The following is a 15526-nucleotide window of genomic DNA, read 5'->3' as shown; positions in this document are numbered from 1 at the left end:
AGAATCGCATTGCCGGCACCCTGCCCCTGACAGGGAGCTGCGATCAGCGGCAGTTAACCCCTCAGATGCGGCACCTGAGGGGTTAACTGCCGCTGATCTGCCAGTACCCGCCTCCTGTATTAAGGGGTATTTATCATTGGTGGCGCAGTGCGCCCCCCCTCAACCCCCCACCCCATTAAAATCATTGGTGGCACAGTGCGCCAGCACCTCTCAACCCCCCCCAGTATTAAAATCATTGGTGGCAGTGGCCACAGGGTCCTCTCCCCTCCCCCTCATTGGTGGTGCAGTGGCAGGTTCTGATCGGAGCCCCAGCAGTGTAAGCCTGGGGCTCCGATCGGTTACCATGGCAGCCAGGACGCTACTGAAGCCCTGGCTGCCATGGTAACATCCCTGATGCTGTGTGCACAGAGCAGCAGGGACAGTGTGAAGTCCTATTCACCCTGATAGAGCTCTATCAGGGTGAATAGGACAAGGGATGAAAAAAATCCCAGGCTCTGGCCCCTAAGGGGGGAAAAAGATATTAAATAAAAAGTGTAAAAAAATAAAAAAGTAAAAAAAAAAACACCAAAATATTAAGTATAAATCACCCCCTTTCCCAATTTCACATATAAAATGTATAAATAAACATATTACGTCACATCAAAAAAGTCCAAACTATTAAAATATTTTAAAAAATCTATGCGGTGAACACCAGAACAGAAAAAATAAATAAAAACTGCGCGATTCACCATTTTTTAAAATGCGGAATGCACGTGGCTTTTTGGTTTATTTTTTTCGCGTGGTATCGAGTATTGCAATACTTTTTCATGGTATTAAAACCGAATCAAAAATTTGGTATCGCAACAACTCTACACCCAAGTACTGCAAATTCAACACAGGGGGATCAGGCTTTGCACAGCCACCACCGGCCATGCAGCTTCCAGGCATTGAACGTATATATGAAGCACTCAACCCTGTCCCCACAGTAATGAGCCCAGCAGCTATCTATGGGTTTGCCTCAGGCTAGGAGAAAGTGTTGTACTAAAAGGGAGGGAATGGCACGTCCCCCTACCAACACCTACACGTCATTCCATAAAATAAGAGGACCAGTCACCGGATTTATTATCTTCAAAAATCAATAACTTATACTGTATGTAGTTCACCATGAGCAGATGTCATTATGTTTTTATTTATTTTTATTTGGTCCCTAAACTCCCTACATTGCGCCTTGATGCCCACCATTCTGTTCTCATGCCTAATGTGCATTGGTACAGGGAGGAGACCGCCTCTGCTCTTCTCAGTGGGCGTCTCCTTCTCCTTGGCTATGACGCTGTCCAATTGCATCACAACCAGGGAGAAGGAGATAATCTTATGAGATTTGGTAAATCTCACGAGAACAGGCTATGTAAGCGAGAAGCAGGGGGCGTGAAATCTGTGAAATCTGCCTTCACTGTACTGCTGTGACATCGTTTCCCTTATTTCCCAATAGGTTTGTTTTAAGCTCCGGAGCTCACAGAACAGATAAGGGGGAAGTCACACTTACGGACACATAGGAGGCTCCTATAATCTTCAGAAGCAGTGTAGAAGCAGTTCTTTTATCAGTATCAGGATCTGAGCTAGCTCTGACACAACCCCACTTCCTCTTTCCTGTCTTCTGAGTTTCTATTACTAGGGACAGATCTTTCTCCACTTATGAGCCACTTTGCATCCTCCCTCAGCTTGATCATTCACACTCAATTTGCAGCTAAAAATCATTTTGGAGAGATAAGACCATCAGGTCACTGACATACCAGTCTATGGAGGGGGTAGGATAAAATAGCTGTAGAATGAGATGCAGAAAGACGTTACTGAAGGAGCTAGTAATTGTTCTATCGCACCCCATTGCTGGGTTCACAACTACATTGTTCGGTACTGTTGTATAATGTTCTCCAACATACTGCTGATGTGCTACATAGAGCTAAGGGAGCAGAAGCTCTAGTTTTTTTTTTTTTCCACGTGTAGTCTACGGGAGACATCATAGCAGGTCGTCTCCACCTACTGGCTCAGGGAAAACTGACAACTAGAGATGGAGCCTGCGGAAGGGAAAAGTAATGAAAAATGCCCAACAAAAGTCACATAAAGGGCAGAAATAGTTATTCTTCATGTGCACACAGGACTGCTTATTCTAAAACATTATCTGGACGAAAAGTACCCTTTAAATCACACCCGACCCTGAAGCTTATATAATCCATTTTCAGCAAGGTGTGACTTATTGGTTCACCTGTATACCAGAAATCACCCATCCCTTGGTATTCCAGAAAAGAGACGGACCTGATACCTCAGCCTGTATTCGTGCTCACAATGACAAATGACTGCATCCCTTTAAGCCCAGAGGAACTTCTTTCAACGTTCCCGGTCCGCAGCAGCTGTGTCTCTTATTGTTCCCAGCCTCTCCTTTTTGCAGTTTCATAAATACATAACTGGGATCTTCCACATTTTTAGTAGCGCTTACAAGCACTTCTGCTAGAGAGGCGCTTTCATCGATGTGTCAGTGAGATGAACATAAAATGAGGTAGTGCAAGCACTAAATAGGTAATGAAGGCTCTTTCCCCGAGTCCAGCAACTTCAGATGCACAGAAACAGCGATGAAAGAGTTTAGACGTGACCCCTAAACATGACGCTGCTGACACAACATGTCTACACCGTGTTTAGAGAGGACCTGTCCCCCCTCCTGACATGACCGTCTTAGCAACTACTTGCAATAACAATTCTGGAGCATCTATTCATCTACTGAACAGGAACAATGATTTCCAGTGGGGACAATGGATTGCTGTATTGATAGCTTGTCCCCTTACAGCCAAAGTGATTGTTGCGAGGAAATGCTGCCACTTTATGTGGTAATAGCTTTGGAACACTTATTTATCCAAGCCATTCTGAGAATGTCTTCTCGTGACACATTGTACTTCATGATCGTCATAAATTTGAGTCAATATATTTTACCTTTAATTATGAAAAAATCCCAAATTTACCAAAAAAAATTAAAATTTTTTAATTTCTCTGCTTTTAAAACAAAAAGTGATACCTCACAAAATAATTACTACTTAACATTCCCCATATGTCTACTTTATGTTGGCATCATTTTGTAAATATCCTTAGATTTTTTAGGACGTTAGAAGGCTTAGAAGCAATTCTTAAAATTTTTAAGAAAATTTCCAAAACCCACTTTTTAAAGGACATTTCAGGTCTGAAGTCACTTTGTGAGGCTTACGTAGTAGAAACCCCTCATTAACGACCGCATTGTAGAAACTACACCTCTCAAGTTACTCAAAACTGATTTTACAAACTTTGTTTACCCTTTAGGTGTTCCACAAGAATTAAAGGAAAATGGAGATGACATTTCAAAATTTCACTTTTTTTAGCAGATTTTCCATTTTTATCCATTTTTTTCTTTAACACATCAAGGGTTAACAGCCAAACAAAACTCAATATTTATTACCCTGATTCTGCGGTTTCCAGAAACATCCCACATGTGGTCGTAAACTGATATAAGGGCACATGACAGGGCGCAAATGAAAAGGAATGCCATATGGTTTTTGAAAGGCAGATTTTGCTGGACTGGTTTTTAGATGCCATGTCCCATTTAAAGCCCCCCTGATTAGGTCCGGATGCGTCCCGGTACATTGCAGCAAATGTGTTTTGCACGCGCGTGATAAAAAACCGACTGTGGTACCCAGACCCGAACTTCTTCACAGAAGTTCAGGTTTGGGTTAGTTGTAGTGTAGATTGTATTATTTCCCCTTATAACATGGATATATAGTTAAATAATAGTTAAAGACAGAAGAGATGCCGGCTGCGCGAACAAGTGGATTAAGGCGAGTTAAAAAAAAAAAATCTTTTTTTTTTTTAACCCTTCCAGCCCTATTGTACTATGCATTCTGTATTCAGAATGCTATTATTTTCCCTTATAACCAAGTTATAAGGGGTAATAATAATGATCGGGCCCCCATCCTGATCGTCACCTAGCAACCGTGCGTGAAAATCGCACCGCATCCGCACTTGCTTGCGGATGCTTGCGATTTTCACGCAACCCCATTCATTTCTATGGGGCCTGCGTTACGTGAAAAACAATATAGAACATGCTGCGATTTTCACGCAACGCACAAGTGATGCGTGAAAATCACCGCTCGTGTGCTCAGCCCCATAGAAATGAATGGGTCGGTATTCAGTGCGGGTGCAATGCGTTCAACTCACGCATCGCATCCGCGCGGAATACTCGCCCGTGTGAAAGAGGCCTAACAGGTTGCCTAGGAGACGCAGCCTGAGGCTGGATCTCCTGGGCACCTGTAGAAGGCAGGTCCCGATGCCGTGCAAGGCATTGGGCAGCCTCTGCACGGCATCGGGCTGCCTTGTCACGCATCGGGTCCCCACCACAGCAGCGTGGGGACTCGATGGCTATCAGGGACTGCCACACCCCTGCAGTGATCGGGGGTGCGCAAATGCGGGAAATAGTCTGGCAAGTTAGTCTCTTTATAGGTCCATGGAGACGCAGTGGCGGGTCCACAGGGGCTGCTCGTGCCTAGATGCCATCGCTACATAGCGGTCCATTGTCACAGACACTAATGAGTAGAGACAGCCAAGCACAGTCCCACAGACATTTAACAGCAGGGTGAACGCAGGGCCGCTGCACCTCCTCATTCATGGAGTCATCTCTGGCTCCATTTACACAGGCCAGTTATTGGGAACAAGCATTTCCAAAAAATGACCATCCCTGATAATTGCCATGATTATTGGTCCGTGTAAAAGCTGCACTGGCCTGTCTCAGGTAAAGCAACATAAATGAATCCTTGCTTACACTCATATTACAAATAAAACATAACTTTGAGCAATGATAATGTACAAGTTTTACCGTGACCTGGCTGGCAGGACCCCAGTAGAAGGGGGAACTCTGCTCAGAACTGATGTTTTTTTTTGTTACATAGGATGTTTCTGAACACAAAGGGGTTATCCAAGCGTTTTTTACTGATGACCTATCCTCTGGATAGGTCATCAGTATCTGATCGGTGGGGGTCCGACACCCGGGACCCCCGCCGATCTGCTGTTTGGGAAAGCACCAGCCTTTCCTAGGCCAGTGACCTTCTCCAGCCTTTCCTAGGCCAGTGACATCACGTTCATCGGGCACATGGCCTGGGAGCAGCTCAGTCCCATTGACGTAAAGGGGCAGAGTACAATACCAAGCACAACCGCTATACAATGTGCGATGCTGGGCTTCGTAGGCAGGGAGAAGGTCACAGTGCTACTGCGAGCAAAGGTGAATAATTAAATGAAATAAAATTAGGATAATCAGAAAAAACACAAAAAAAACAAAACAAAATGCAGCCTGATTAATCGACTTAATCTTACCCATGTGAATTATTTTAATTACTCTGGTTACAGCTAGCACTGCTCTCCTCCACCCTCCCCTGCTCTTTACATGTTTGTGTCAGGCTCCTCCATTCACTCTAAAGAGGTTGTGCAGGACATACATATTGATGACCTATCCTCAGGATACAGTAGGTGATCATTATCTGATCGCAGAGGTCAGACACCCGACACCCCCCACAGCTATCAGCTGTTTAACCACCTCAGCCCCCATAGCTTAAACACCCTGAAAGACCAGGCCACTTTTTACATTTCTGACCTACACTACTTTCACCGTTTATTGCTCGGTCATGCAACTTACCACCCAAATGAATTTTACCTCCTTTTCTTCTCACTAATAGAGCTTTCATTTGGTGGTATTTCTTTGCTGCTGACATTTTTACTTTTTTTGTTATTAATCGAAATTTAACGATTTTTTTGCAAAAAAAATGACATTTTTCACTTTCAGTTGTAAAATTTTGCAAAAAAAACGAGATCCATATATAAATTTTGCTCTAAATTTATTGTTCTACATGTCTTTGATAAAAAAAAAATGTTTGGGTAAAAAAAAAAAAATGGTTTGGGTAAAAGTTATAGCGTTTACAAACTATGGTACAAAAATGTGAATTTCCACTTTTTGAAGCAGCTCTGACTTTCTGAGCACCTGTCATGTTTCCTGAGGTTCTACAATGCCCAGACAGTACAAACACCCCACAAATGACCCCATTTCGGAAAGTACACACCCTAAGGTATTCGCTGATGGGCATAGTGAGTTCATAGAACTTTTTATTTTTTGTCACAAGTTAGCGGAAAATTATGATTTTTTTTTTTTTTTCTTACAAAGTCTCATATTCCACTAACTTGTGACAAAAAATAAAAAGTTCTATGAACTCACTATGCCCATCAGCGAATACCTTGGGGTGTCTTCTTTCCAAAATGGGGTCACTTGTGGGGTAGTTATACTGCCCTGGCATTCTAGGGGCCCAAATGTGTGGTAAGGAGTTTGAAATCAAATTCTGTAAAACATGACCAGTGAAATCCGAAAGGTGCTCTTTGGAATGTGGGCCCCTTTGCCCACCTAGGCTGCAAAAAAGTGCCACACATGTGGTATCTCCGTATTCAGGAGAAGTTGGTGAATGTGTTTTGGGGTGTCATTTTACATATACCCATGCTGGGTGAGAGAAATATCTTGGCAAAAGACAACTTTTCCCATTTTCTTATACAAAGTTGGCATTTGACCAAGATATTTATCTCACCCAGCATGGGTATATGTAAAATGACACCCCAAAACACATTCCCCAACTTCTCCTGAATACGGCGATACCACATGTGTGGCACTTTTTTGCAGCCTAGGTGGGCAAAGAGGCCCACATTCCAAAGAGCACCTTTCGGATTTCACTGGTCATTTTTTACAGAATTTGATTTCAAACTCCTTACCACACATTTGGGCCCCTAGAATGCCAGGGCAGTATAACTACCCCACAAGTGACCCCATTTTGGAAAGAAGACACCCCAAGGTATTCGCTGATGGGCATAGTGAGTTCATGGAAGTTTTTATTTTTTGTCACAGGTTAGTGGAATATGAGACTTTGTAAGGAGGGAAAAAAAAAATCATCATTTTCCACTAACTTGTGACAAAAAATAAAAAATTATAGGAACTTGCCATGCCCCTCACGGAGTACCTTGGGGTGTCTTCTTTCCAAAATGGGGTCACTTGTGGGGTAGTTATACTGCCCTGGCATTTTCCAGGGGCCCTAATGTGTTGTAAGTAGGTAAATGACCTGTGAAATCCGAAAGGTGCTCTTTGGAATGTGGGCCCCTTTGCCCACCTAGGCTGCAAAAAAGTGCCACACATGTGGTATCGCCGTATTCAGGAGAAGTTGGGGAATGTGTTTTGGGGTGTCATTTTACATATACCCATGCTGGGTGAGATAAATATCTTGGTCAAATGCCAACTTTGTATAAAAAAAATGGGAAAAGTTGTCTTTTGCCAAGATATTTCTCTCACCCAGCATGGGTATATGTAAAATGACACCCCAAAACACATTCCCCAACTTCTCCTGAGTACGGCGATACCAGATGTGTGACACTTTTTTGCAGCCTAGATGCGCAAAGGGGCCCACATTCCTTTTATGAGGGCATTTTTAGACATTTGGATCCCAGACTTCTTCTCACGCTTTAGGGCCCCTAGAATGCCAGGGCAGTATAAATACCCCACATGTGACCCCATTTTGGAAAGAAGACACCCCAAGGTATTCAATGAGGGGCATGGCGAGTTCATAGAATTTTTTTTTTTTTTGGCACAAGTTAGCGGAAATTGATTTTATTTTATTTTTTCTCACAAAGTCTCCCTTTCCGCTAACTTGGGACAAAAATTTCAATCTTTCATGGACTCAATATGCTTCCACGGAATACCTGGGGGTGTCTTCTTTCCGAAATGGGGTCACATGTGGGGTATTTATACTGCCCTGGCATTCTAGGGGCCCTAAAGCGTGAGAAGAAGTCTGGAATATAAATGTCTAAAAATTTTTACGCATTTGGATTCCGTGAGGGGTATGGTGAGTTCATGTGAGATTTTATTTTTTGACACAAGTTAGTGGAATATGAGACTTTGTAAGAAAAAAAAAATAATTTCCGCTAACTTGGGCCAAAAAAATGTCTGAATGGAGCCTTACAGAGGGGTGATCAATGACAGGGGGGTGATCAATGACAGGGGGGTGATCAATGACAGGGGGGTGATCAGGGAGTCTATATGGGGTGATCACCCCCCTGTCATTGATCACCCCCTATAAGGCTCCATTCAGATGTCCGTATGTGTTTTGCGGATCCGATCCATCTATCAGTGGATCCGTAAAAATCATGCGGACATCTGAATGGAGCTTTACAGGGGTGTGATCAATGACAGGGGGGTAATCAATGACAGGGGGGTGATCAGGGAGTCTATATGGGGTGATCACCACAGTCATTGATCACGCCCCTGTAAGGCTTTATTCAGACGTCCGTATGCGTTTTGCGGATCCGATCCATCTATCAGTGGATCCGTAAAAATCATGCAGACATCTGAATGGATCTTACAGGGGGGTAATCAATGACAGGGGGGTGATCACCACAGTCATTGATCACGCCCCTGTAAGGCTTTATTCAGACGTCCGTATGCGTTTTGCGGATCCGATCCATCTATCAGTGGATCCGTAAAAATCATGCGGACATCTGAATGGAGCTTTACAGGGGGGTGATCAATGACAGGGGGGTAATCAATGACAGGGGTGATCAGGGAGTCTATATGGGGTGATCAGGGGTGATCAAGGGTGAATAAGGGGTTAATAAGTGACGGGGGGGGGGGTGTAGTGTAGTGGTGCTTGGTGCAACATATTACTGAGCTGCCTGTGTCCTCTGGTGGTCGATCCAAACAAAGGGGACCACCAGAGGACCAGGTAGCAGGAATATTAGACGCTGTTATCAAAACAGCGTCTAATATACCTGTTAGGGGTTAAAAAAAACACATCTCCAGCCTGCCAGCGAACGATCGCCGCTGGCAGGCTGGAGATCCACTCTCTTACCTTCCGTTCCTGTGAGCGCGCGCGCCTGTGTGCGCGCGTTCACAGGAAATCTCGGCCATCGCGAGATGACGCATATATGCGTGACTCTGCGCAGGGCTGCCACCTCCGGAACGCGAATCTGCGTTAGGCGGTCCGGAGGTGGTTAAAGAGGAGAAGGCGCACCATGGGAGTACTAATTCCTCTATTACACTACGCGTTGTCTCAGAAGCGCAGTATAATCACAAGTACTTGCTCCATTTACTTGAAATTACACTGTGTCGCCCCTGCAAGGGAGACAACTGGCAGCGTAATGTAGAGGAAGCAGTGGTTGCATGGAGTGTCACCTCCTCTTCCAGACAACTGATCAGCGGGGGGTGCTGGGTGTCAGAACCCCACCGATCAGATAGTGATTATTTATCCTGAGGATAGGTGCCTGGGCTGCCCTGGCCTCTCTCTCTGCCTGGGCTGCCCCACCCCTGGCCTCTCTCTCTCTCTCTCTCTGCCTGGGCTGCCCCACCCCTGGCCTCTCTCTCTCTCTCTCTCTGCCTGGGCTGCCCCACCCCTGGCCTCTCTCTCTCTCTCTCTCTGCCTGGGCTGCCCCACCCCTGGCCTCTCTCTCTCTCTCTCTCTGCCTGGGCTGCCCCACCCCTGGCCTCTCTCTCTCTCTCTCTCTGCCTGGGCTGCCCCACCCCTGGCCTCTCTCTCTCTCTCTGCCTGGGCTGCCCCACCCCTGGCCTCTCTCTCTCTCTCTCTCTCTCTGCCTGGGCTGCCCCACCCCTGGCCTCTCTCTCTCTCTCTGCCTGGGCTGCCCCACCCCTGGCCTCTCTCTCTCTCTCTGCCTGGGCTGCCCCACCCCTGGCCTCTCTCTCTCTCTCTGCCTGGGCTGCCCCACCCTTGGCCTCTCTCTCTCTCTCTGCCTGGGCTGCCCCACCCCTGGCCTCTCTCTCTCTCTCTGCCTGGGCTGCCCCACCCCTGGCCTCTCTCTCTCTCTCTGCCTGGGCTGCCCCACCCCTGGCCTCTCTCTCTCTCTCTGCCTGGGCTGCCCCACCCCTGGCCTCTCTCTCTCTCTCTCTGCCTGGGCTGCCCCACCCCTGGCCTCTCTCTCTCTCTCTGCCTGGGCTGCCCCACCCCTGGCCTCTCTCTCTCTCTCTGCCTGGGCTGCCCCACCCCTCGCCTCTCTCTCTCTCTCTGCCTGGGCTGCCCCACCCCTGGCCTCTCTCTCTCTCTCTGCCTGGGCTGCCCCACCCCTGGCCTCTCTCTCTCTCTCTGCCTGGGCTGCCCCACCCCTGGCCTCTCTCTCTCTCTCTGCCTGGGCTGCCCCACCCCTGGCCTCTCTCTCTCTCTCTGCCTGGGCTGCCCCACCCCTGGCCTCTCTCTCTCTCTCTGCCTGGGCTGCCCCACCCCTGGCCTCTCTCTCTCTCTCTCTCTGCCTGGGCTGCCCCACCCCTGGCCTCTCTCTCTCTCTCTGCCTGGGCTGCCCCACCCCTGGCCTCTCTCTCTCTCTCTGCCTGGGCTGCCCCACCCCTGGCCTCTCTCTCTCTCTCTCTGCCTGGGCTGCCCCACCCCTGGCCTCTCTCTCTCTCTCTGCCTGGGCTGCCCCACCCCTCGCCTCTCTCTCTCTCTCTGCCTGGGCTGCCCCACCCCTGGCCTCTCTCTCTCTCTCTGCCTGGGCTGCCCCACCCCTGGCCTCTCTCTCTCTCTCTGCCTGGGCTGCCCCACCCCTGGCCTCTCTCTCTCTCTCTGCCTGGGCTGCCCCACCCCTGGCCTCTCTCTCTCTCTCTGCCTGGGCTGCCCCACCCCTGGCCTCTCTCTCTCTCTCTGCCTGGGCTGCCCCACCCCTGGCCTCTCTCTCTCTCTCTCTGCCTGGGCTGCCCCACCCCTGGCCTCTCTCTCTCTCTCTGCCTGGGCTGCCCCACCCCTGGCCTCTCTCTCTCTCTCTGCCTGGGCTGCCCCACCCCTGGCCTCTCTCTCTCTCTCTGCCTGGGCTGCCCCACCCCTGGCCTCTCTCTCTCTCTCTGCCTGGGCTGCCCCACCCCTGGCCTCTCTCTCTCTCTCTGCCTGGGCTGCCCCACCCCTGGCCTCTCTCTCTCTGCCTGGGCTGCCCCACCCCTGGCCTCTCTCTCTCTCTCTGCCTGGGCTGCCCCACCCCTGGCCTCTCTCTCTCTCTCTGCCTGGGCTGCCCCACCCCTGGCCTCTCTCTCTCTCTCTGCCTGGGCTGCCCCACCCCTGGCCTCTCTCTCTCTCTCTGCCTGGGCTGCCCCACCCCTGGCCTCTCTCTCTCTCTCTGCCTGGGCTGCCCCACCCCTGGCCTCTCTCTCTCTCTTTGCCTGGGCTGCCCCACCCCTGGCCTCTCTCTCTCTCTCTGCCTGGGCTGCCCCACCCCTGGCCTCTCTCTCTCTCTCTGCCTGGGCTGCCCCACCCCTGGCCTCTCTCTCTCTCTCTGCCTGGGCTGCCCCACCCCTGGCCTCTCTCTCTCTCTCTGCCTGCCTGGGCTGCCCCACCCTGGCCTCTCTCTCTCTGCCTGGGCTGCCCCACCCTGGCCTCTCTCTCTCTGCCTGGGCTGCCCCACCCCTGGCCTCTCTCTCTCTCTGCCTGGGCTGCCCCACCCCTGGCCTCTCTCTCTCTGCCTGGGCTGCCCCACCCCTGGCCTCTCTCTCTCTCTGCCTGGGCTGCCCCACCCCTGGCCTCTCTCTCTCTGCCTGGGCTGCCCCACCCCTGGCCTCTCTCTCTCTGCCTGGGCTGCCCCACCCCTGGCCTCTCTCTCTCTGCCTGGGCTGCCCCACCCCTGGCCTCTCTCTCTCTGCCTGGGCTGCCCCACCCCTGGCCTCTCTCTGCCTGGGCTGCCCCACTCCTGGCCTCTCTCTGCCTGGGCTGCCCCACTCCTGGCCTCTCTCTGCCTGGGCTGCCCCACTCCTGACCTCTCTCTGCCTGGGCTGCCCCACTCAATTGTCCTGGCGCTGGTCATGGAGTAAGATGGAAGACTGCAGAGAAAGCCGCTTTCTGGGAGGTGAGAGAGTCGGGCCTGTTCTGTGTGCTGTGCAGCTGCCAAGTCTCCTCCTCTGCACACGTATAGTGACATCTTTACTACAGTGTTAGGCCACATTCACATGACCGTATTTTTGTTCCGCATCTGATCTGCATTTTTTGCAGATCGGATGCAGACCCATTCCACGAAAAAAAGTAGAACATGTCCTACTCTTGTTGGCATGCACTCAGACGTGATTTATGTTTTGCGGATCTGCGATTTTGCAGACCACAAAACGGATACAGTGCATGAGGCTGAAATGGTGATATGTATACAGCTCTATGCACAGGTTAATAGCGGTATGTATGTATGTAAGCTCTACACATATGTGTACATGTAGACTCAGCCCCTACCTCTAAAATCTATTCCATAGAGGCAGCCCTGGGACTGTGTGTGGGTTCTGCAGTTATGTCTGAACTATAACATACAGACTCTGTACTACATGCATACGCACTGAAGCAAAAAATGTACATGTTAAACCTATGTGTGTGCTGTAAGCTATGCCATGGCAGATTCTGCCAATAAAAGCTGTGTCCCAGGATGGCTGAGGTGTGTCCCGCTATCAGCTGTCTCCGTGTCCATAGGACGCAGAGACAGCTGATTGTAACGGTGAAGCAGATAGCGGTCTGCTCCCCGATTCACCATTCAGCTGCAGGAGCTCGCCCGTCTGGGCACAGCCACTGTGGAGGGGGCCCGTCTGGGCACAGCCACTGTGGAGGGGGCCCGTCTGGGCACAGCCACTGTGGAGGGGGCCCGTCTGGGCACAGCCACTGTGGAGGGGGCCCGTCTGGGCACAGCCACTGTGGAGGGGGCCCGTCTGGGCACAGCCACTGTGGAGGGGGCCCGTCTGGGCACAGCCACTGTGGAGGGGGCCCGTCTGGGCACAGCCACTGTGGAGGGGGCCCGTCTGGGCACAGCCACTGTGGAGGGCTGGACATTACTACTGGGCGCTGGCACAAAGAGGAAATAATTACTATGTGGGGGCATTAAGGGGACTGGTTGTGTATAGTTATGTTTTGGGCGGAGTTAGGCCCCTTTCACACGAGCGAGTTTTCCATGCGGGTGCAATGCGCGACGTAAACGCATAGCACCCACACTGAATCCTGACCCATTCATTTCAATGGCTCTGTGTACATGAGCTTTTTTTTCACGCATCAGTTCTGCGTTGCGTGAAAAACGCAGCATGTTCTATATTCTGTGTTTTTCACGCAGCCCTGGCCCCATAGAAGTGAAGGGGTCTTCAGTGAAAAACATTGCATCCGGAAGCAGGTGCGGATGCAATGCGTTTTTCACTGATGGTTGCTAAGAGATGTTGTTTGTAAACCTTCAGGTTTTTTTTATCACGTGCATGAAAAACGCATCAAAACGCATTGCACCTGCGCGGAAAAAAACTGAACAACTGAGCGCAATCGCAGACAAAACTGACTGAACTTGCTTGCAAAATGGTGCGAGTTTCACTGAACGCATCCGGACCTCATCCAAAACACTCGTGTGAAAGGGGCCTTAGAGGTGTGGTCTAGTATGAAAAATTGCAGGACAGAGGCGTTTTGGTAAATTTACTAACATTTACACCTGGAAACAAGTGTAAACTGTGGCGAAAAACGACTCGTCAGGGGCTGGAGTCGTTTTACACCAGGCACACGGGCTGACGTAGACGCACCTAATTTATGATGAGGTGCATGCCCAGTCATAAATTAGCCGAATCTTATGGCAGCGTAAAAAGATAGTGTTAGTAAATGACCCCCAATATCTTTCCATGTTATAACGATATACAGATATCCGTGTAATACATCCCTAATCGCCACAGCAGAAGAATGCTAAATAAAGGGCAGCGCAGCTCATTCCTATATTAATAGATAGCCATCAACTGAAAAGCTGAGGCCTAAAGGGGTCTTCCTGGAAGAGAAGCCTTGATCGGACAATGCTGACACAATGTGAAAAGCCTAAGGCTACTTTCACACCAGCGTTTTTACTGGATCCGGCAGGGCTCACCAAAAACGCTTCCGTTACTGATAATACAACCGTCTGCATCCGTTATCAGCGGATCCGGTTGTATTATCTTTAACATAGAAAGGATGTATCCATCATGAACTCCACTGAAAGTCAATTGGGGACGGATCCGTTTTCTATTGTGTCCAAGAAAACAGATCCGTCCCCATTGACTTGCACTGGGGGTCATGACGGATCGGTCTTGCTCTGCAGCCCATAACAGAAAGAAAACCGCATCTTTGCTGCGGTTTGCTCTCCGGTATGAGAACGCAACCAAACGGAATGGAACGCATTTTGGAGCATTCCGTTCTGTTCAGTCACGTTTTATCCCCATTGACAATAAATAGAGACAAAATGAAAGCTTTTTTTCTCTGGTATTGAGACCCTATAACGGATCTAAATATTGAAAAAATAGAAACGCTGTGTGAAAAGCCTTAGATTAGTGTGGTCGAGCACTGCTGCTCCATCACCTGTTCACTATGGGACTGCGGGTGGTCTGCTGCTATCTCCGATAGTCCTATAAAGTTTAAAGGGAACAGCAGTGTGCAGGTTTGACCGACGCTCCACTCTTCTCATGTCCCCTACAGGGGATATCCTGTATCTGAAATACCCCTTTAACTACATTTCTCCTGCAATGCATGACCGCCTGCAGCTTGACAGTATAAACCGATGACCCAGGGTTCCCAAGGCCAGTCCTACAGCGATCAGCCGATTAATGGGCCAGCTCTGCACGGAGAAGGATCTAAATAGAATACGTCTTCTTGGGATAATACTTTTAAAGGGGTATCCACACAATAGGCGATTATTGCTAGGGATCGTTGGGGGTCCAACCGCTGGGATCAATAGGCGATTATTGCTAGGGATCGTTGGGGGGGGGTCCAACCGCTGGGATCACCACCCATTGCCAGAACAGGGTCCTGTTTAAATGGAGTCAGGCACACCTCCATACTGGGGACACAGGGCCCTGGTCTGGTGATCAGTAGGGGGTCCCGGCAGTTGGATCCCCACCGATCCAGCAGTTATCACCTTTCTTACAGAATACCCCTTTAAGGCCATACTGATACAGCAGCAGGGACACATGAGAAGATAGCAGGTCACCAGAGGAGAAGCAGGGTGGTGTGCATCACTATAGCTTATGGCTGACGTCTACCACACCATATTGCTCCATATAAACCGCCCTACATAACGCACATTTCAGGGGCAGACTCTCACCTCTACACACAGAGCGGAGGACACCACCGCACCATCTGAACGCCGCCATCTCTGCACAGGGCTGCCCACACCGCTGCCTTTTGAATCATCTCACAGAAACGTCAAATTTTCTGTTCAATAAACATTTTTTCTAAGACACAACCTTTAATACAACGTACCTACATAATTCTAACCAACGAAACGAAAGTGGTAAAGAATAGGATGCCTATAAGTTGCAACTTCCGTTCAGGCACTGTGTAAACAGCTTGCTCCGGGGTCCTGTCACCTCAGGACCCACTGAGCTTGACAGCGCGATTCAAAGCATGGTAAAGTCTAGGAGGGCTGACGTCACGTGCCATTGCGCTCACGTGACCGGTTTCCAAATTTGTTGTACGGAGGTTCCCGGGAGAGGGGAACATGTTTTGGT

The 15526-nt window shown here is 49.4% G+C and overlaps 1 protein-coding gene across 1 annotated transcript in view; it reads right to left on the bottom strand.

The window, feature by feature from the left end:
- MRPS5 (mitochondrial ribosomal protein S5) overlaps positions 1 to 15186 on the bottom strand; it is a 97900-nt gene extending 82714 nt beyond the window's left edge. The window contains exon 1 of the mRNA XM_040429630.1: positions 15121 to 15186. Coding sequence (XP_040285564.1) covers positions 15121 to 15169 — 49 coding nt within the window. The 5' untranslated portion in view covers positions 15170 to 15186. The remainder of the gene's footprint in view (positions 1 to 15120) is intronic.
- Between the last annotated feature and the right edge of the window lie 340 nt (positions 15187 to 15526).

This window comes from Bufo bufo, chromosome 4, assembly GCF_905171765.1.
Source record: "Bufo bufo chromosome 4, aBufBuf1.1, whole genome shotgun sequence".
In the NCBI taxonomy this organism is placed as follows: domain Eukaryota; kingdom Metazoa; phylum Chordata; class Amphibia; order Anura; family Bufonidae; genus Bufo; species Bufo bufo.
The sequence above is the reverse complement of the archived record's forward strand: the minus strand, read 5'-3'. Positions and strand labels throughout refer to the sequence as shown.